This window comes from Aquarana catesbeiana, linkage group LG08 (assembly GCF_042186555.1).
Source record: "Aquarana catesbeiana isolate 2022-GZ linkage group LG08, ASM4218655v1, whole genome shotgun sequence".
NCBI classification, from domain to species: Eukaryota; Metazoa; Chordata; class Amphibia; order Anura; family Ranidae; genus Aquarana; species Aquarana catesbeiana.
In genome coordinates this window covers 207,854,464-207,876,413 of record NC_133331.1, presented here as the reverse complement: position 1 = coordinate 207,876,413, position 21,950 = coordinate 207,854,464, and the positions used below count along the sequence as shown (strand labels likewise).

Genomic DNA, 21,950 nt, shown 5'->3' with positions numbered 1-21,950 from the left:
TCTACTTATTACATATAAACAAGTTCTTTGTCTTGTTCTATAACTCGTTTTGTTCAATGATATCCCCCCATTGTATTATTTTTTTTCTCCTATGCAAATTTAGTATTTCTGGAATTTCTTCAATATAAATACAATTTAAAAAAAGGAAAAGAAATACCTATGACTTGTATGTTGGACGGTGTAATGTTAATTTTTGCACTTTTTCTAAGTAAAATGCACAGCGCACTCCTAACACAGAGACTGGGATTTCGCAGAGGGCCCTGGGTCTCGTACTAACGATAGGGACCCCAGACTGTCGGTTCCAGGTCACCTGATTTCTGTGATAGCCTCTGATTGGCTACCACAGCGATCAGTCACTGTGAGCCCACCCCTGTGTTTACTTCCTCTTCTGAATGAAGAGAAAGATGCATAGGGGTTTGTTTACTAAAGGCAAATAGACTGTGCACTTTGCAAAGTGCAGTTGCACTCTGCAAGTGCAGTTGCTCCAGAGCTCAGTAAATGAGGTAAAGATTCACTTTGCAAAGAATACCCAATCACATGCAAGAGAAATAAAAAAACAGCATTTTTGCTTGCACATGAGTGGATGACAGAAGTCACCAGAGCTTCTGCTCATTTACTAAGCTCTTTGCAAAGTGCACAGTCTCTTTGCCTTTAATAAATCAACCCCATAGTATCTTCCTCTTCTTGCAGGAGAGGAAATGAAAACAAATCAAAATGTGTAAATAACAAAACAAAAAATAAATAAAAATAAAGAATAAAAAATAATTTAAAAAAATAACAAGATCAAGGTTTGCCAGGGTTAGTGTTAAGGTCAAGATCGGGGTTAAAGGTTACGGTCAGCACGTTTTCTGTAGAATTTAAAACAAAAAATTGTAATTGGTATCAGTGTCAGTTTGTGTCAGTGTCAAGGTGTTTTAGGCAGGATAAAAAAATAAAAATGAGGGGCACATGCGCAAAGTTCGATATGGAGGACGCTTCTCCTTAGAGCTCCGCACTCTCTGCTGCAACATTGGGATTTGATTCACCGACTGAACCGCCCTCAGGCCTTGCTCCTTCGGGGATCGCTCCACAGCACGCCCCAGCACCGTCTGGAATGGTACTCATGGGCCATAAAGGCAAAACCAAGCCTAAACCCATCAAGGAAATGCTGGCCCAGGCCTCCTCCAAAATGGTGGTGAAAGCTCTGGCAAAGCAAAATGCATCGTCACCACTTAGACCGGAGCTGACAGACAGTGGAGAAGAGGACGAAACAGATTATAACCTTGGAAGCTCCCCTACTCTGCCTCCCTCAGGTATGTCACAAAATGACTTCCTTAAGCACATGGAGACAATGCTCCAGAGAGCCCTTAAAGCTACATCTGACAAAATTACTAATAAACTGTCCCGGGAAATACGGGAAATAGGCCAGCGCACGGCAGACCTTGAAACGAGGGTGGATGACATGGAGCTCACCCTCCATGAACATGCCCTAGAACATGCTGCACTCCGGGAAGAAAATGCCACATTACTATCCGGTTTGGAGGACGCTGAAATCGCTCCCGCAGGTCCAACCTGCGCCTTCGCAGCATACCTGACGTGATCGATGATTTACAATCATTTACTACCGCATTGTTCCAGGAACTCGCGCCATCCATACCTATTGAAAGACTAGAGTTTAATAGGATACACAGAGCTCTCACCCGCCGCCAAACTGACGGGCCGCCAGGTGATATCATTATCAAGCTCCATTTCTTCCGTACAAAAGAACAGTTGCCATCCGCTGCCCGTAAAAAGGATTCACTCCTGTTTGAGGGCCATGCATACCAGCTGTTCTCGGATTTGGCACCCCTCACTATAGCTAAACGCTGTGCTATGAAGCCACAACTTCAAATTCTACTACAGCACCAGCTCAAATATACCTGGCGGTTCCCTTTTGCCCTACAGTTCTCATATCAGGGACAGCAACATTCCTGCACATCCCCAGAGTCCCTGCAGCATCTCCTGGAAGCTCTCCATCTTGCTCCTCCGGCCCAACCACCAGAGATTGCTCTGCCATGCACTCCAGCCCGGGCTGCATCTCACCCTTACACAGCTACACCGAAGCGTAATCAGCCAGGACCGTCCTCTGTCCGCAAAGGAACTCCATCACGGCTTCAGGGGACAACTTTCCCAGCCCAAAATCTCGCACTCCCCGCTGAGTTTGTGTATGTTGTTTTTTGTTTTTTTTTGTTGCCTTTTCTCTCCTCTTAAAAATAGGTTCTTACCTACCTATGGAGAAATCAACCTTACAACACTACCAGAAGGCTTCTTCTACTAGACAATCTTAAGGGGCCACACTCTGGTATGTACTTTCTATTCCCTGAAAGTTAGCCTACGAAGTTTACAAGCCCTCCAAGAGGCTTTACAGGTTCAGACGCCTTTGAAACTATGCGTCTTCTTATTTGTTGACTGTTTAAACTTACCTTGGTACTCCACTCAGTTATTATGACCAATGCTCCTAGCTTTTTTGTTTTATTTAGCCTGAAACTAAAGCAGCTCTGTTTTGCTTTGCAAACCCCTACCTCAGATTGTCCTCTTTTTATATGATGTTTATTTTCTTTATGTAAGTGACATCACAACCCTTTCCTTCCCCCTTCCTCCCCCCTTTTACCTCCCTTCCTCCCTTTCTTTCATTCCTTCTCTCCTACCACCCCTCTCCCTTCTTTTCCCCCTCCCCCCTTTTTTTCCTCCCCTTTCTCCCCCTCTTTCTCCCTTTTTCCCTCCTCTCTCCTCATTGCCCTTTCCCCCTGGTCCCCTACCTCACCTCCTTCCCTGTCCCTCTTTAGTCTCCTTTCTGACCCACCCCTCCCCAGAACTTTACTTACTGAACATCTGCTGTTAAAGTTTTTGTTTCATATCCTAGCATGATTGGTCTAAAGAGTTGTTGTCAATTTGTAACACCTTGAGTTTATCGTTGTATTTTCAATGCACCTTTCCCGCTTGCAGTGGGGAGCCGTCACTGCTCCCCCACCCTACGGCCGGATTACTGGCTGTGGAGTCTATGTACTTTACTTCTATGTTGGGCAATATAGGTTCACTCCTTTACCATTGGTTGCCCAATGGTTTGCCCTACACTACTCATACCTTACCTCCCCTCTCCCCCCTCCTTTCCCTTCCTACCTCCTAATACCTCTCTTCTCTCTTCTTCTGGTCGGGTGGTCCGTGTGGTTCTCGCGCCCTTCATTAATAGCATTCCCTATTCCTACCTATGATAAAACATATGATGTAATCGCGCTAAAGTCCGTGAATATAAAATAACAGAAATAGTCAATAAATAATTCCACAGTAAAGTCTGTAATCCGTGAATCAATAAAAATCAGGGAAATCTATTTCTCCAGGATACCAAGGGCTGCTTCCTGTTGAGTGAAGTCGATCCTCCATATATGCATAAAAAACCAAAAAGAAAGCGCCTCTTAGGTATAAAGGATTTATTCACATGCTAAAAACATAGTAAACACTTACATTGAGGTGGGTAATGTGCTGCTTCCATAAAGAACTTGTCCCGGTGTCTCTCAATAATTCCCAGTGATCAGGGAGAGCCTAGGTGGACGCCGTGCGGGTGGCCGCGGACCTCCGCTCGGAAACACCGGCTGTATGAGCGGTGTAGTGGAGAAGTCACTTCCGCGTTCCAGCGGATCACATGGGAGATGACGTCACTCGGGCAGTTCAGATTAGCTGGGGACCACTACGCGTTTCAGAGCATGCGCGAAGCTCGTAACGGGCATGCGCGCTCCTTTTTCAAGTTTTTACACTTGAAAAAGGAGCGCGCATGCCCGTTACGAGCTTCGCGCATGCTCTGAAACGCGTAGTGGTCCCCAGCTAATCTGAACTGCCCGAGTGACGTCATCTCCCATGTGATCCGCTGGAACGCGGAAGTGACTTCTCCACTACACCGCTCATACAGCCGGTGTTTCCGAGCGGAGGTCCGCGGCCACCCGCACGGCGTCCACCTAGGCTCTCCCTGATCACTGGGAATTATTGAGAGACACCGGGACAAGTTCTTTATGGAAGCAGCACATTACCCACCTCAATGTAAGTGTTTACTATGTTTTTAGCATGTGAATAAATCCTTTATACCTAAGAGGCGCTTTCTTTTTGTTTTTTTATGCCTATTCCTACCTATGGCCCCCCTAAACATACTTTCCCATAATGTCAAGGGACTCAATTCCCCAAATAAACCTTCACATCCCTGAAGGCTGACATTGTTGCCCTTCAGGAGACCCACTTTGCGACCCGTAACTCTCCGAAATTCTTTAGCTATCCCTACCCCCAGGTATTTACTGCTTCTGCTGCAACAAAACACAGAGGGGTCTTGCTGAGAAAACCAAATTGGAGCTGGATCTCCTTTTGGCTGTATCTGCCGACAAAGCCATACATAGATCTAGTCACATATATACAAAAGCTAACAAACCGGACACGTTTTTAGTCATGCGCCTTTGTCGGCTGGACCGGACCCATAATCCCATTCGACTCAAGCTGACTAAAGACAGCCACACCAGCAATCCAATTAGAGTGCTCTCTGAATTTCGCAAGCGGCTTGCAAAACTCTATGAAATAAAAGCCTACTTTTCTCTAAATCAAGCAGAGACATTATTTCAAAACGTATCAATTCCCAAGCTGTCTGATGCAAGTCGCGAGTCAATGGAGGGCTCGATTACGGTCGAGGAGGTTCTCAATACCATAAAGATGCTTAAACCTCACAAACGCCTTGGCCCTGATGGCCTCCCCAGTAATTACTATAGAAAATTTGCAGATACGTTAGCCCCCCTCCTTTCAAACTCTTTTAATGCTCTCCTAAAACAACACTCTTTTGGTCGAGACACATTGACTGCTATAATCTCTATGATTACCAAACCTAACACGGATAGTACCCTCTGGTCCAACTATAGACCCATATCATTACTAAATGTGGATATAAAAATCCTCGCCAAGATACTAGCGCTAAAACTCAATCCAATCGTTGGAGGGCTGATCCATAAAGACCAGATGGGCTTCATACTCCGAAGACAAGCTAGTGACAACATACGACGTGTCATCCTTTTACAACACTTAGCCAGAACCCGTAAAATCCCTATGCATCTTTTGTCTCTCGATATAAGAAAGGCGTTTGACACGGTATCTTGGTCTTACTTACACTATATTTTACAACGCTGAGGTTTTGGCCCCCACTTTCTACAATGGATAAATGCTCTCTATACCCAGCCCTAAGCATATGTTAAATACTCTGGGTTTCGCTCAAAATGTTTCCAAATACAAAGAGGGAGGAGACAAGGCTGCCCTTTATCCCCATTAGTTTTTGCCCTTGCAATTGAACCTCTTGCAGCCCTGATTAGAGCAAACCCCAATATTAAAGGTTTGGAAATAGCTTCCACGTCCCACAAACTATACCTATTCGCTGACGATGCACTATTATTTGTCACCTCACCACATATTACCCTCCCAAACCTCATTCAGCTTTTAAATAAATTCGCACTGGTCACGGGTTTGGAAGTCAACCAAGCAAAATCTAGGGCTCTCAATGTGTCTCTGTCGCAAACAGAACTCAAACTTCTTCAGGTGAACTTCCCTTTCTTATCGTTCACTTCCTCTATACCCTTCTTAGGAATCAAATTGGCTAGCAATCTGACCCACCTCTTCCATATAAACTACCTCCCTATGCTACATAAGCTATCTTCTCTACTTAACACCTGGCAACCCCTATGTGTCTCTTAGCTTGGGAGGATTGCGGCTGTGCAGCCTAAGCTACTATATCAGTATAGAGTCCTCCTGACCCCGATCCCACCCTATTTTCATCGAGTAATACAAATTTGAGTATTTAAATATATATGGGGCTCCATGAACCCCAGGGTTTCACGTTCTATCTTGCTTCGTAGCAAACTCAATGGTGGCCTGGGAGTTCCCAACTTTATACATTATTACCATTCAGCCCAATTAGCCCAAATCACACTCTACCATGCTAAAGCTGAAACTCCCTTATGGGTTGGATTGGAAGCAATAGACCTTCACCCCCTCACAGTAACCAATCTGCTATGGCTACTCACCTCAGCTCGTGGCCCTATTGCTAATCCAATAACACAACACACAAAATTTGGGATAAATTACACAAATCATTCAAACTAATGTCCCCACATTCACCATTACTTTCTTTCCTCGGCCATCCACTTTTCTACCCGGCCTACACCGAACCAACCTCATTTCAGGCTTGGACCCAGGCTGGTCTGACTCACATATATGACCTGGTCACTAGCAATGCTATAAAAACTTTTCCGGCCCTACAGGCACAATCTCAAGTCCCGCATCGGAAGTGTTTTCGTTTTCTACAGATCTCGCACTTTGTTCAAACAGTGATTGGGTCAAATTCTGGACAACTTATCTATATTTGAGGGTATATGCGACTCAGACCCACACGCTCTGGGTATTATATCTCGTCTTTATACCCACCTCATATCCCCCCCTACTACGCTCCCATTATATGCTTTACAGTGGTCTAAGGACTTAGCTGTAGATTTAGATGCAGAAGACTGGTTGAATATATGGACCAACACTAAAAGTTCATCCCAAAATGTTGTCGCATCAGAAGCAAATTATAAAGTCCTTATGCATTGGTATTTGGCAGGATAGCCAAATTCCTACCGTCCTACTCTGCGGAATGTTTCCAGGGCTGTGGCGAAAGAGGCACATACGCATGTATGGTGGACATGCCGATAGTATAACGCTTCTGGGCGACAATATTTCAAATGACCTCTACCTTGCTTGAAGTACCTATTGATCCCGACCCATCTTTTGCTCTTTTGAACCATTCCCCGCAGGACTATACTAGGGCACAAATATGTCTCTTCCTACAACTCACTACAGCAGCCAAGCAAACAATAGTAAGAGCTTGGAAAACCCCAACCTTAAACATAGCTGAAGTGAAGAATAGGGTTACCCAGGCTATGATACATAGTAAAATTGAAGCCACGATTCTAGACAAAACTCCCCAACATTTCAAAATCTGACGCCCATGGATAGAACAATTTTTACCTCCTGACTTCGATAAACATCTCCTGGAACCTTAATCCCCCTTGTCCCTCTCGAGTTCCTGACACTAAGCGTTGATGGTCCGCGCGGTCCACCTGACCACTTTTCTTCTAACCCTTTCTTCCACCTTTCTTCTTATCTGTACCCCTACTAGTCACCCCTACCACCCCACTCAACCCCTCTCCTGATTCAAAGTACACCACTGGTAACGTAGCTCTCTAGCATAGGATGTTTGGCTGCCACCGAGGCTCTCCTCTCACGGAGTACTACCTTCAACGACTCTGCCCGTGCTAGTGGGCCCTTGCCCCCAATAATACTATAACTTACGATAACAGATTGATTGTATAAAATATCTTTTCCAACCCAAACTACATATCACCCCCCTTAACTATGTTACCGTCATTCCTATATCATCGATATGTACTCTGGTTTTTGTACTGTCTCTATACTAAACTGAAATTGTCAGTAATTGTTATCTGATTGTTGCCAATAAAAATTTTTGAAAAATAAAAAAATAAAAATGCGCACCATTGTTTCTGGTCTGTACTATGGGTACAAGCAACAACTAACATACACATATGTGTTATCGCTGCAATCGTTAGGAGCAGGGAAATTATTTTGGGGTTGTTCTTTGGTGGTAAATTCTGATAATAGCAAGAAATATACAGCTACATTTTAAAAATATATTTTTTTTCACTACAGTATTTTGGGCCAATTGTCCGTTATATCCGAGATATCCATTCACCACCAAAAGAAAGCCCAATTTGTCCTGGAAAAAACAAGGTATAATTCACCTGTATACACTAAGTAGCTGATGATATGTACAGTTTTAAAACACCTGGATACACTAAGTAGCTGTGACGATATGTACAGTTTTTCATAGTTGCAAAATTGTGCTTAGGCATTTAGCTTTTTTTTACACTTGGGCGTGAAGGGAGTTAAACTGTTTAATTACTGTGTATACTGGGATTGTACTTAATACTTAACCATTGTATACCAGTTTATTTTGGTTGGACATCGTACGGCTTGTTTTTCCACTATAGCTCTCTTTTGTTGTTTTGGTGAACCTCTCACAATAAATAACAAATGTTAAAATTTAAAAAAAAAAAATACAAGTCTCCTTTATATTAATTACTGCTACTGGTTTTCATGAATTACCTGGGCTTCCATTCTCTCCTTTTTGGCCTTGTCCTCCAGGCAAACCCACTCCTCTTTCCCCTTTCTCCCCTTTATATCCAGTCGGGCCTAAGGAAAGAAATATTATACAAAAGGGATGTCATGGTAAATAAATAGCAGTAATAATTACATTGTTAAACTATTATTTCTATAACATAAGCATATCAATACCCTAAAACCAAAATGTAATTTATTGCAGCTTACCAGTTCTTAAATGTGGTGGATGTATTGGTCTTATTTTTTCTTTATCTCCTCTGTTATTATTTTTTCCATTATTTTAACTCAGTATTGCTGTAAATAACACACTCTTTGGCTACGTTCACGTACCACACTGTGTCTATGGAGGGAGCCATGGTTGTCACCCAAACTGAACTTCAAACTCCACTGTTTATTCACTGTTCAGCTCATATAAGTAATATGGACACTGCATTTCTGGAAAGATTAACATGTAACTTCTGCACTTGATGAAAATGTGCAAATTATGAGCACCAACATTAAGGATGAGCTTGAAATGTCATCAAACTTAAAGTATAACTAAAGGCTCCTGTCTTGCAGTGTAAACCAGTACCAAAGCCAATTCTAGTGCATAAGTAAATAAAAAAAAAACTTCCATTATCTTCGCTGACTCAGCCAAATACTCCATTATTTGGGTCTATTGTGCTTCCCCCTCTAAACTCAACAACTCACAGTGGGAAGGTTTCCTCAGCATATTCAGTCCTGCCAATCCAGAAAGGAGTGGGCAGTTCTGGTTTTGGCCAGGTGTTGATTGAGAAGTTACAGGCTTGTGAATCATCAGTGACAATACTGATAGCCACAAACCATACAAGTTTTCATCTCACTGCAATGCTCTAATGCAAGCACACAAAGCATATTTGAAGAAGTGCAGCTGTGTTGTTCCCTCATCACATAAAGCTGCATTAGGTGGACTTCACTAGCAGGCTTGACATGTTTTTTTGGGACCTTGCAGGGGGACTAAAGCCACGTGCACGCAATCAGATTTTCCGACGGGAAATGTGTGATGACAGGCTGTTGGTGGAAAATCCGACCATTTGTAAGCTCCATCGGACAATTGTTGTTGGATTCTCCACGGACAAATGTTGGATGGCAGGTTTAAACCACTTGCCGACCGCCTCACGACGATATACGTCGGCAGAATGGCATGGGCAGGCAGAGTAGCGTATGGGTACATTACTCCCCTCCCGCGGGCAGGGGGTGCGATCGCTCCCCCCCGGTGCCCGAGGTGGTCAGCATTGTTGCAGGCGCGATCCGTCCTGAGGGAGAGGCCACTGATTCATGGCCTCTCCCTCACGATCACTCCTGACGAATGGGAAGCTTCCTATGCTTCTGAAACTGTAAACAGAAGCAGAGGAAGTGATGTCATCTCTCCTCGTGGAGCCTTATGGTTCCGGCTCCCGAGGAGAGAAGACATCAATGTGAGTTTGCACCAACAACACACTAACACCAGTACACATAGGCACAGAAATTACCCCCCAATCACACCCCTGCACCCCCTGTCACAGTGACACCAATAGCAGTTTTCATTTTTTTACTGATCACTGCATTGGTGTCATTTTGTGACTGTTATAAGTGTTAGGGCAATTAGTGGTAGGCCCCTTTAGGTCTAGGGTACCCCCCTAACCCCCCTAATAAGTGTTTAACCCCTTGATCGGCCCCCAGTTAACCCTTTCACCCCCTGTCGCCAGTGTCACTAATCGATCATTTTTCTGATCGCCGTATTGGTGTCACGGGTGAAGCTAGTTAGCCTGTTAGTTATTTAGGTTCACTGTCAGCTTTTTATAGCGTCAGGTACCCCCATATACTACCTAATAAAGGTTTTAACCCCCTGATTGCCCCCTAGTTAACCCTTTCACCAATGATCACCGTATAAGTGTTACGGGTGACGCTGGTTAGTTTGTTTTTTTTTTTTACCTGCCGTTTATTTCCCAATAAAGGTTTAACCCCCTGATCGCCCGGCGGTTGATATCAGTTAGGTTTTAGGGTCAGTTAGAGTCTGCATCACCACAGGCAGCGTCAGATTGCTGCCAGTACCGCTAAAACCCACGCACGCAGCATACACCTCCCTTAGTGGTATAGTGTCTGAACAGATCAATATCTGATCTGATTAGATCTATACTAGGGTCCCCAGCAGTTTAGGGTTCCCAAAAATGCAGTGTTAGCGGGATCATCCCAGATACCTGCTAGCACCTGCGTTTTGCCCCTCCGCCCAGCCCAGCCCACCCCACCCAAGTGCAGTATTGATCAATCGCTGTCACTTACAAAACACTAAACACATAACTGCAGCATTCGCAGAGTCAGGCTTGATCGCTAACAGTTTTTTTGGTAGCGTTAGATACAGTTGCTGACAGTGCTCAAAATGGCAAATCGAAGGTACACTAGTGAAGAGGCCTATACATTTCTGAGCATGACAGGAGCGAAGAGGAAGTCACTCATCTGTCAGATTCAGGCTCAGAATACGATCCTGTAGACCACAGTGGCTTCATGACAGATAGCTCTGACAATGGAGTTGTGGTCCCTGCCCCAAGGTCAGGTGTACCAGACCCCGATCTTCTTCTGCCATTGTTGAAGTGAAAGAACCGCAGGGCTCTCCTATGGAGCAGAGAAGTACTAGTGCCGCTCATCCTTCTGGTGAACTGGCAAGCACCAGCAGCCTAGTACACCCTGGTCATACATCCAGCACTGCAGTATCACGTGGTGATGTGGCGAGTCCCATAAGTGCAGTTCAAGCTGGCGAGGTGGCAAGCACAAGTAGTGTCCCGCTGCCACCAAGAAGACAAAGACAGGCCTGTCGTGCCCATACTGTCCTTCCTGCAGAATTTGACAATCCTAATTGGGAGCCCACCACTTCTGCAGTACCCGTACTTCCCCCATTCACTCGCCAAGCCAGAATTCAGGTGGAAACAGTTGATTTTATGTCACTTGATCTTTATTCACTGTTTTTCACAGAAGATCTTTATAGATCTATTGTGGACCAAAGTAATTGTATGCTGGTCAATTCATCGCCGCTAATCCCCAGTCCTCCCTTGCCAGAGATTGGAAACCAATTACGGTTTCCGAATTTAAGACCTTTCTGGGCCTATTCCTCGACATGGGCATAGTTAAAATTAGTACGTTGTGGTTATATTGGTCCACTGACTCAATTTACCATATGCCCGTGTTCTCTGCCTCCATGACCAGGGCACGATACAAGCAGATCTTGCGGTTCATGCACTTCAACAACAATGAACTCTGTCGTCCTCGTGGAGACCCTGGATACGATCAGCTCTACAAGATTCAGCCCCTCATAAGCCACTTCAAGGAATGTTTTGCAGCCTTGTTTATTCCCATAAAGTTGTCTACATTGATGAGTCCCTGATTAAGTTTTCTGGCCACTTGTCTTTCAAACAGCATCTTCCCAGCAAGCGAGCCAGATACGGGGTCAAGATGTATAAGCTCTGTGACAGGGCCACAGGCTATACATATAGTTTTATGGTTTACGAGGGAAGAGATAGTCATGTAGAGCCGCCGAATTGCCCAGATTACATAGAGAGCACTGGCAAGATTGTGTGGGACTTGGTGTCACCCTTATTCGGAAAGGGGTACCATTTGTATGTGGACAATTATTACACGAGAGTGCCACTTTTTAGTCACTTGTTTGATCATCAGATTAGCGCATGTGGCACCATGCGATCTAATCGCCGGGACTTACCCCAAAGGCTTGTACATTCCTGTCTTAGGCTGGGGGAGAGAGCCTGCTTGAAGTGTAATAGCTTTCTCGCTGTGAAGTGGAGGGATAATAAGAATGTTTTCGTTCTGTCCTCCCTTCATGCAGACACGATGGTCCAAATTCTTACGGCGACTGGTGTTGTGGAGAAACCCCTCTGTGACCAGTACCTAGTTACCCGTAAGCCCAGACGCTGGTACAAAAAAGTGTCTGTATACTTATTTCAATTAGCTTTGCTGAACTCTCATGTGCTATACAGAGCTTCAGGACGGACTTAAATTCCAGGAAGAGATCGTCAGAGCCCTTCTGTTTCCAGACGGTGCTCCATCTCACCTTCCCAATCCAAATGCAGTAAGCCGGCTGCATGAGAGGCATTTTCCGTATGTCCTCCCGAGTACCCCTACCTAATGAGCCCCCCAAAGAAGATGTCGTGTCTGTAGCAAGCGCAGATATAGGTGTGACACCTGCTATTATTGTCCCTCCTGTCCTGACAATCCTGGTCTTTGCATTGGCGAATGTTTTGAACGCTACCATACACTAGTGGAGTTTTAGCGTAGGGTACAGCACTGCACAGACTGGGACACACTTTCACAGGGTCTCCCAAGATGCCGTTGCATTTTGAGAGACCCGAACCCGGAACCGAACCGTTAGTTATGCGGCGTACACACGAGCGGACTTTCTGGCAGACTTGGTCCGACGTTCTTCCCGCCGGACTTTCCGGCGGACTACTGCCGGACTTTCTGAATGGACGGACTTACCTACACACGACCGGACTTTCGGGCAGGCTAGGTCCGCCCGTCTTTCCGACAGACTTTTGCCGGAGTTAAGGCGGACTTTCAGAATGAACGGACTTGCCCACACATGGACAAGTCCGTTCATTTTTAACGTGACTCGGGTACGACGGGACTAGAAAAGGAAGTGAATCTCGACACTTTCATCGGCGAGATTGACACCTTGTGAGCCCCGTTGCGGGGCATACCAGGCCCTTAGGTCTGGTATGGATTTTAAGGGGAAGCCCCTACGCCGAAAAAACGGTGTGGGATCCCCCCTACAATCCATACCGGACCTCGATCTGAGCACCCAGCCCGGCTGGTCAGGAAAGGGGGTGGGGACGAGCGAGCGCCCCCCCCCCCCCGAACCGTATAAGGCCGCATGCCCTCAACATGGGGGGTGGGTGCTTTGGGGGAGGGAGCGTCCTGCGGGCCCCCCCCACCACAAAGCACCTTGTCCCCATGTTGATGAGGACAAGAGCCTCTTCCCGACAACCCTGGCCGTTGGTTACATAGTTACATAGTTAGTAAGGTTGAATAAAGACACCAGTCCATCCAGTTCAACCTCAGTGAGTGTCTACAATTGTCCCTTTCCCTGTACATTGTGCTTCATTAAGATGCTCATCTATTATATTATTATTCATTTAGGGTACCCATATAGTGCCATCAATTTACACAGCGCTCCACACATACATCGCACACTCAAATCGGTCCCTACCCTCAAGGAGCCCAAAATCGAAGGTCCCCAACTAAGATTCATATACTATGGCCAATTTTTGGACAGAAGCCAATTAACCTACCAGCATGTCTTTGGAGTGTGGGAGGAAACCGGAGTACCCAGAGGAAACCCATACAGGCACAGGGAGAACATGCAAACTCCACGCAGGTAGTGTCGTGGTTGGGATTCGAACCAGCGACCCTTTTTACCGCTAGGCGAGAGTGCTACCCACTACACCACTGTGCCGCCCAAAATTGTTGTTGTCGGGGTCTGTGGGCAGGGGGCTTATCGGAATCCGGGAGCCCCCTATAATAAGAGGGCCCCAGATCCCGGCCCCCACCCTATGTGAAAGAGTATGGAGTACATGGTACCCCTACCCATTTACCTAGGGAAAGAGTGTCAATAATAAAACACACTACACAGGTTTTTAAAGTAATTTATCAGACAGCTCCGGGGGGGTCTTCTTCCGGCTTCAGGGGTTTTCTTCCGACTTGGGGGGTCTCTCCGGTTCCTCTTCTCCTGGTGTCCAGTTGGTTCTTCTCCGCTCTCTCTGACCTCTTCTCCCGGTGTTACAGTTCTTCTGCTGGCTCCTCCGCTATCTTCATGCCGCTCTTTTGTTAGCGGGGGCCCGGACTTCTGGCTTCTGGCTTCTGGGCTTCTTGGCTTCTTCTCTTCTTCCAATGTTGACACGATGGTCTCTCCGGCTGGAATGCTCTCTGAGCGCTCCGATGTGACTTATATAGGCGGAGACCCCGCCCCCTTATGCCGTCACAGTCCCTGGGCATGCTGGGACTGTGACGTTTTAGGGGGCGTGGTCTCCACCTATATAACTTACCTATATAACCTATATACTTACCTATACAAGTCACATCGGAGTGGAAGAAGATCCCTGAAGCCGGAAGAAGACCCCCTGGAGCTGTCTAATAAATTACTTTAAAAACCTGTGTAGTGTGTTTTATTATTGACACTTTTTCCCTAGGTAAATGGGTAGGGGTACCATGTACCCCATACGCATTCACATAGGGTGGAGGGCCGGGATCTGGGGGCCCTCTTATTATAGGGGGCTCCCGGATTCCGATAAGCCCCCCGCCCGCAGACCCTGACAACCAACAGCCAGGGTTGTCGGGAAGAGGCCCTTGTCCTCATCAACATGGGGACAGGGTGCTTTGTGGTGGGGGGCCCCGCAGGGCCCCCCTCCCCCAAAGCACCCACCCCCCATGTTGAGGGCATGCAGCCTGGTACGGTTCAGGAGGGGGGGGCAGCTCACTTGTCCCCACCCCCTTTCCTGAACGGCCGGGCTGCCGGGCTCGGATCGGGGTCTGGTATGGATTTTATGGGGGACCCCATGACGTTTTTCGGCGTAGGGGGTTCCCCTTAAAATCCATACCAGACCTAAGGGCCTGGTATGCCCCGCGCTCGCCGCAATAGGAAAATTTGTTTTTCCTATTGCAGCGAGCGCGAGATGCAGTACCCTGCCCTTGCGTCGTATCTGGTCCGTCGGATCAGCATACAGACAAACGGGCTTTCCGTCAGGAACTGAGTCCGGCGGACTTACGACGGAAAGATTTGAAACATGCTTCAAATCTAGGTCCGGCGGACTTTTGGGAAAAAAAGTCCGCGGGAGCCTACACACGATCGGATTGTGCACCGCCGGACCAAGTATGCCGGAAAGTCCGCTCGTGTGTACGCGGCATTACAGTTACATATAAAAGTGTAAAAAAAAGAAGTAAAATAAAAAAAAAACACAAAAAAGATATATAAAATAAAAAAAAAAAATGTTTTTGTTCTCTCTCTCTCTATTCTCTCTATTGTTCTGCTCTTTTTTACTGTATTCTATTCTGCAATGTTTTATTGTTATTATGTTTTATCATGTTTGCTTTTCAGGTATGTAATTTTTTTATACATTACTGTTTAATGTGTTTTATTGGTAACCCTTTTTTGTTTTCAGGTATGACATTCAGCTGCAGCGCAAATTTATTTATCTTAACAGCAACAGCGTTTGCTCCCACGATACATAAAGCCGTGACTCCAGCGCTGTAGAAGGTGATTTCACCATCACAGTTAAAAAAAAGAGCATATATGCCGAAGCATGGGGGCAGCAGGGGTAAAGGAGCGATTTGCTCCTAACTTTTGGGGCGGATGCCCCAATGCTTCGGCATATATATATTTTTGGCACAGATTGCGTTAAAAAATGTTTTATTTTTTACTATTTTTTTTTTTGTATTTGCTTTACAGGTATGGTATGTCTTACTGTTATACTGTAATGTTACTTTGTTTTATTGTTAACCATCATTTGCTTAGCAGGTACGCCATTCAGTTGCAGCATGGGTTTATTTATCTTGACAGCAACAGCGTTTGCTCCCATGATACATAAAGCCGTGACTCCAGTGCTGTAGGAGGTGATTTCACCACCACAGTTAAAAACAAAAAGGGGCATGTATGCCCATCAGTAGAAGAGGGTGGATGAAGGGTGGTATTCTAAGGGTGGGCATACCCACCGATCAATCTCGTTTTTTCGTTAGGCCCACAGGCTGCATGAAAAAAAAAGATTACACTACATGCCCAACAAGGGCCAGCAATGTACTGGTATGTGGTTGAACTTTGAGTGGTTATACCAGAATGATGCCTGCGGGTTTAGGTATCATTCTTTTTAGCCAGCGGTCGGCTTTCATGTAAAAGCAATCCTACCAGCTAATTAGCCTCTAGACTGCTTTTACAAGCGGTGGGAGGGAATGTCCCCCTACTCCCACCGTTTCCATGGTTTTCTCTGGCTCTCCTGTCCCAACAGGGACAGACAGAATGCAGCCGGTGGTTCCGCCAGCTGACCATAGAGCTGGTCTGAGACCAGATTGGCTCCAATCATCTCTATGGCCTAAGAAACCGGAAGCTACGAGCATTTCATGACTTAGTTTTCGCCGGATGTAAACAGCGCCATTGGGAAATTGGGAAAGCATTTTATCACACCGATCTTGGTGTGTTCAGATGCTTTGAGGGCAGAGGAGAGATCTAGGGTCTAATAGACCCCAGTTTTTTTCAAAAAAGAGTACCTGTCACTACCTATTGCTATCATAGGGGATATTTACATTCCCTGAGATAACAATAACAATGATAAAAAAAATGAAAGGAACAGTTTAAAAATAAAATAAAAAAGCAAAATAAATAATTAAAAAAAAAAATCACCCCTGTCCCCCCCTGCTCCCGCGCAAAGTTGAACGCAATCATCATATGTAAACAGCAATTGCACCATGCAGGTGAGGTATCACCGCGAAGGTCACATTGAGGGCAGTCATTTTAGCAGTAGACCTCCTCTGTAAAGCTAAAGTGGAAACCTGTAAAGGCTTTTAAAAATGTATGTAGTTTGTCACTGCTGCACGTTTGTGCGCAATTTAAAAGCATGTCGTGTTTGGTATTCATGTACTCAGCCTAAGATCATCTTTTTTATTTCATCAAACATTTGGGCAATATAGTGTGTTTTAGTGCATTAAAATTAAAAAAGTGTGTTTTTTCCCAAAAAAATGCGTTTGAAAAATCGCTGAGCAAATACTGTGTGGAAAAAAAATGAAACACCCACCATTTTAATCTGTAGGGCCTTTGCTTTAAAAAACTATATAATGTTTGGGGGTTCAAAGTAATTGTCTTGCAAAAAAAATTATTTTTTCATGTAAACAAAAAGTGTCAGAAAAGGCTTTGTCTTCAAGTGGTTAGAAGAGTGGGTGATGTGTGACATAAGCTTCTAAATGTTGTGCATAAAATGCCACGACAGTTCAAACCCCCCCAAATGACCCCATTTTGGAAAGTTGACACCCCAAGCTATTTGCTGAGAGGCATGTCAAGTCCATGGAATATTTTATATTTTGACACAAGTTGCGGGAATAAGACAAATGTTTTTTTTTTTTTTTTTGCACAAAGTTGTCACTAAATTATATATTGCTCAAACATGCCATGGGCATATGTGAAATTACACCCCAAAATACATTCTGTTGCTTCTCCTGAGTACAGGGATACCCCATGTGTGAGACTTTTTGGGAGCCTATCCGCGTACAGGACCCCGAAATCCAAGCACCGCTTCATGATTTCTAAGGATGTAAATTTTTGGGTAGTGAGGAGTGAAAATTGGGTCATTTGGGGGGGGGGGGGGGTTTGTGCCATCTTGGCATTTTATGGCTTTCAAAACTGTGATAGGTAGTGAGGAGTGAAATAAAAAAATTACACCCTTAGAAATCCTGAAGGCGGTGCTTGGTTGTCGGGGCCCCGTACGCGGCTAGGCTCCCAAAAAGTCTCACACATGTGTTATCCCCGTACTCAGGAGAAGCAGCAAAATGTATTTTGGGGTGTAATTCCACATATGCCCATGGCATGTTTGAGCAATATATCATTTAGTGACAACTTTGTGCAAAAAAAAAATAAAAAAAGTTTATCATTTTCCCGCAACTTGTGGCAAAATATAAAATATTCCATGGACTCAACATGCCTCTCAGAAAATAGCTTGGGGTGTCTACTTTCCAAAATGGGGTAATTTGGGGGGTTTTGTGCCATCTTGGCATTTTATGGCCTTCAAAACTGTGATAGGTAGTGAGGAGTGAAATAAAAAATTTACGCCCTTCGAAATCCTGAAGGCAGTGGTTGGTTTTCGGGGCCCTATACGCGGATAGGCTCAAAAAATGTCCCACACATGTGGTATCCCCGTACTCAGGAGAAGCAGCTAAATGTATTTTGGGGTGTAATTCCACATATAACCATGGCATGTGTGAGCAATATATCATTTAGTGTCAACCTTTTGTAAAAAAATGTTTTTTTTCTTTTTTTGTCATATCAATCACTTGGGACAAAAAAATTAAACATTCAATGGGCTCAACATGCCTCTCAGCAATTTCCTTGAGGTGTCTAATTTCCAAAATGGGGTCATTTGGGGGTGGGGTTTATACTGCCCTGCCATTTTAGCAACTCAAGTAATGAGATAGGCAGTCATAAACTAAAAGCTGTGTAAATTACAGAAAATGTACCCTAGTTAGTAGATGCTAAAACTTTTGCACAAACCAATAAATATACGCTTGTTGGCATTTTTTTTTTACCAAAGACATGTGGCTGAATACATCTTGGCCTAAATGTATGACTAAAATTGAGTTTATTGGATTTCTCTTATAACAAAAAGTAGAAAATATTTCTACTTCCCCCTCCTCCCCCCTCCCACTTTTTTCTTGTTTACCATTTCATTCACCTATCACCCTGAAGGTTCCCATTGCCGTGCCCACCCTGGATGTCGCCCCTTATGTTCCCGCGGGGCAGTCTGCCTCCGCTCCCAGTGGGAAATCCCTCCAGACTGCTAGTGATGTCTTGCCACTACACCACTGATACATTCAACTTTTACAAGTAAGCCCTGGTTCAGGAGGTCCTACATTCTACCTCCTACCTTATATCACTTAATATTTTTTATTTTTTTACTCACCTCTACAATCATTTATTCACAGATCCCACATGCGCATGCTCCTGATGAGTGGCATTATTAGCCACGAAAAGTGTAGAGCTACTGGTTGCCGTGTCTTCATCAATTTTACTTGATTATCCAAGTCATTAGTTTACGAACCCGGCAGGTTTAGCGAGACCGTAGATCCTGCAGGCATTACGTACAAATCACTTTCAAACTATGTTTTATGTGGTGAACTAGGATATTTTGTATGGCTCTTTTATGAATAACCAATCTTATTGTCACTATCTTGCCTATTGCTATCATTGTTACATGTACCGTATAACACGCACCCCAAGTTTAGGAGGGAATTTTAAGGAAAAAAAACTTTTAGGAGGGAAGTTTAAGGAAAAAAAACTTACATTAAAATGCCCATCAATGCAGCCTTATCGTGTCCATCTGCAGCCTTTTCAGTGTCAGTGCAGCCTTGCCCCAGTGTCCATTGCAGCCTTGTCAGTGCAGCTTTGCCCCAGTGCAGCCTTGTCAGTGCAGCCTTGTCAGTGCAGCTTTGCCCCAGTGCAGCCTTGTCAGTGCAGCTTTGCCCCAGTGCAGCCTTGTCAGTGCAGCTTTGCCCCAGTGCAGCCTTGTCAGTGCAGCTTTGCCCCATTGCAGCCTTGTCAGTGAAGCTTTGCCCCAGTGCAGCCTTGTCAGTGAGGCTTTGCCCCAGTGCAGCCTTGTCAGTGAAGCTTTGCCCCAGTGCAGCCTTGTCAGTGCAGGTTTGCCCCAGTGCAGCTTTGTCAGTGCAGCTTTGTGCACTTGCCGCCGACATACACAGCCGTGTGTAGATTCAAATATGGCGCCGAGACTGCAGGGATTCGTCGGAGCCGAGATACACATACCCGAGTGTTCTCGGCTTTTTTCGGTGCCGCTCACAGTCACACCCAGACCTATAATGGACATAACACAGGTCCAATGGCGGGACTGGGCGTGACTGTGAGCGGCGCCGAAAAAAGCCGAGAACACTCGGGTATGTGTATCTCGGCTCCGATGAATCCCTGCAGTCTCGGCGCCATATTTGAATCTACACACGGCTGTGTATGTCGGCGGCGCTCGCGGCATTTGCCGCGATCGCTCTGATCACACAAAATCGGCGGGGATCGGCCTATAACACGCACCCACGATTTTCCCCTGATTTTAAGGGGAAAAAAGTGCGTGTTATATGCCGATAAATAGGGTATTTATGTATGTATTGTGCTTTATGCCAAGATGCATTATGTATGTTATTTATACCTTTATTACCAGAATCATGCAATGTTACAATTTAGCTCATAATAAATTATTATCAACAAATATCCTGGTATGTTCACCCAATTACTTTTTTGGCTACCACTTGCTTCACACAAAGTCCCACCTTTCTTGATGGTTAACTTTTCGTTAATTAACCCTTTCCTCTAGATGTTAATGGGATGGGCATCTATGACCTTACCAGGCCATGATGTCATTTAAGGTCCCTAGGGATGGAAATACTTGACCTTAACAGGCCATGGCTTCCTGAAAATCCTTAACCCCAAACATTCTCCTTTTATTGAATATGACATAATTGGTCACGATTAATAAAGCAACCAGTTTTTGGTCCAAGAACTCCTCCTCCTGGTCCTGGACTGGACTTGGGTCAAAGCTCAAATCTCCAACTCCAAGGCCAATAATAAATAACAGGCTATCTCCTCCGATTCCGCAACATGGCTGGTTGACGAACGGCCGTTCAGAAAAGAACTGAAATGCACGAAATAAAAAGCGCAAAATGAAAAGCGCGAACTGAAAAGCAATAAATCAAAGGTGCAAAATGAAAAGCGCAAATCAACACTCACCAAACTTTTACTAACATGAAATTAGCAGAAGGAGCCCAAAGGGTGGTCCTAAAGAGCTGAAAGACCACACAGTACGTCACTACATTCGTGTTTGTTGGCCGACAATATCTTGCCATTTGTATGCAAGACAAGTTTGGGCCAACGCCCTTCGGACAAAAGTCCACGGTTTTGTTGGCGGAAAATCCAATCGTGTGTACGAGGCTTAAGAGAAACTGATAGTGCAGATGCACTTAATTGGAGTTTAAACATAGTTGTCCAGCCTTTCTCAGATGTCTCTGCTTGTGGCACATTTCCCTGTACTCCAATCTCAATCAACTCTGTTTAATTATTTTGTAGCGCCAGCATATTTGCCTGCTAATGTAATGCAATGTTAATTTATGAACAGTATTATAATTTAGTATTTGGCACCATCTAGTGGCCAAAATGTGGAATGGACTTTATTTTATTTTCCTATTTCAAGAATGTGAGAAATGTTACAGGAAGTGACTGTTTGTTTACATTCTATAATGATCTACCTACCCAGAATCCTGGGTGACCTACCCATGAACACTTAGCACTGAAATGCATCCTGGGTAGGCTCTAAAAAGGCCCCACACGTCCATCTTAGGTCCCTTCTGGATGCATGGCCTGCCTGTGAGGACCTGTGCAGAGGTGTTCCGGAGAGCGCGGCCTACACCTACTGTGGAGCGGCACAACCACCGACTTCGCTTTGTACCAGCGGGCTGGAGAGACGGTGTAACAGAACTGGGAAGGATCCAGAGATGCCCGTCGGAGCCACCGGAAGGTCCAGGTACATCTGGCTGAGTGGAGCGGTGTAACAGCGCCGGATGCGAAGGAGCAAGACTGTGTGCACCGGAGCAGAGCTGTTCTACTACACAGACCTGGTTGGGTGAGAGGGCTGTTGCCCAAAGTTTTCCTAACGCACTTTTACACACCTGAAGCTGTAACACAGTGTGCTGGGACCTGTAGTTCCACACAGGGGATCTTAAAGTACTAAAGACTGAGTTCAAACAGGCCTTAAGCCTACCTTTTCCTATACTTCTAGCACTGTGTTACATAAAGTTAATTGCATCGGAGACAGTTGCAAGGATAATTTTCAACATCCACTTTATCTAACCCTGGTTTATTTAACCGTTGGATTACAATTTATAATTTGTAAATAGCTAGCAGAAGACAGAAGAAAGAAAATACTGCCTCTTTCATTGCAAATCCTTGCATCCTATTCCTGGTTAATAGAGAGTTTACACTCTAAAGC

At 45.0% G+C, this 21,950-nt stretch overlaps 1 protein-coding gene across 1 annotated transcript in view; it reads right to left on the bottom strand.

The window, feature by feature from the left end:
• The window catches only part of LOC141106240 (mannose-binding protein C-like), a 112,855-nt gene that overhangs the window by 55,946 nt on the left and 34,959 nt on the right, over window positions 1–21,950 (bottom strand). The window contains exon 4 of the mRNA XM_073596855.1: window positions 8,197–8,283. Within this exon, the coding sequence (XP_073452956.1) occupies window positions 8,197–8,283 (87 nt within the window). The remainder of the gene's footprint in view (window positions 1–8,196; window positions 8,284–21,950) is intronic.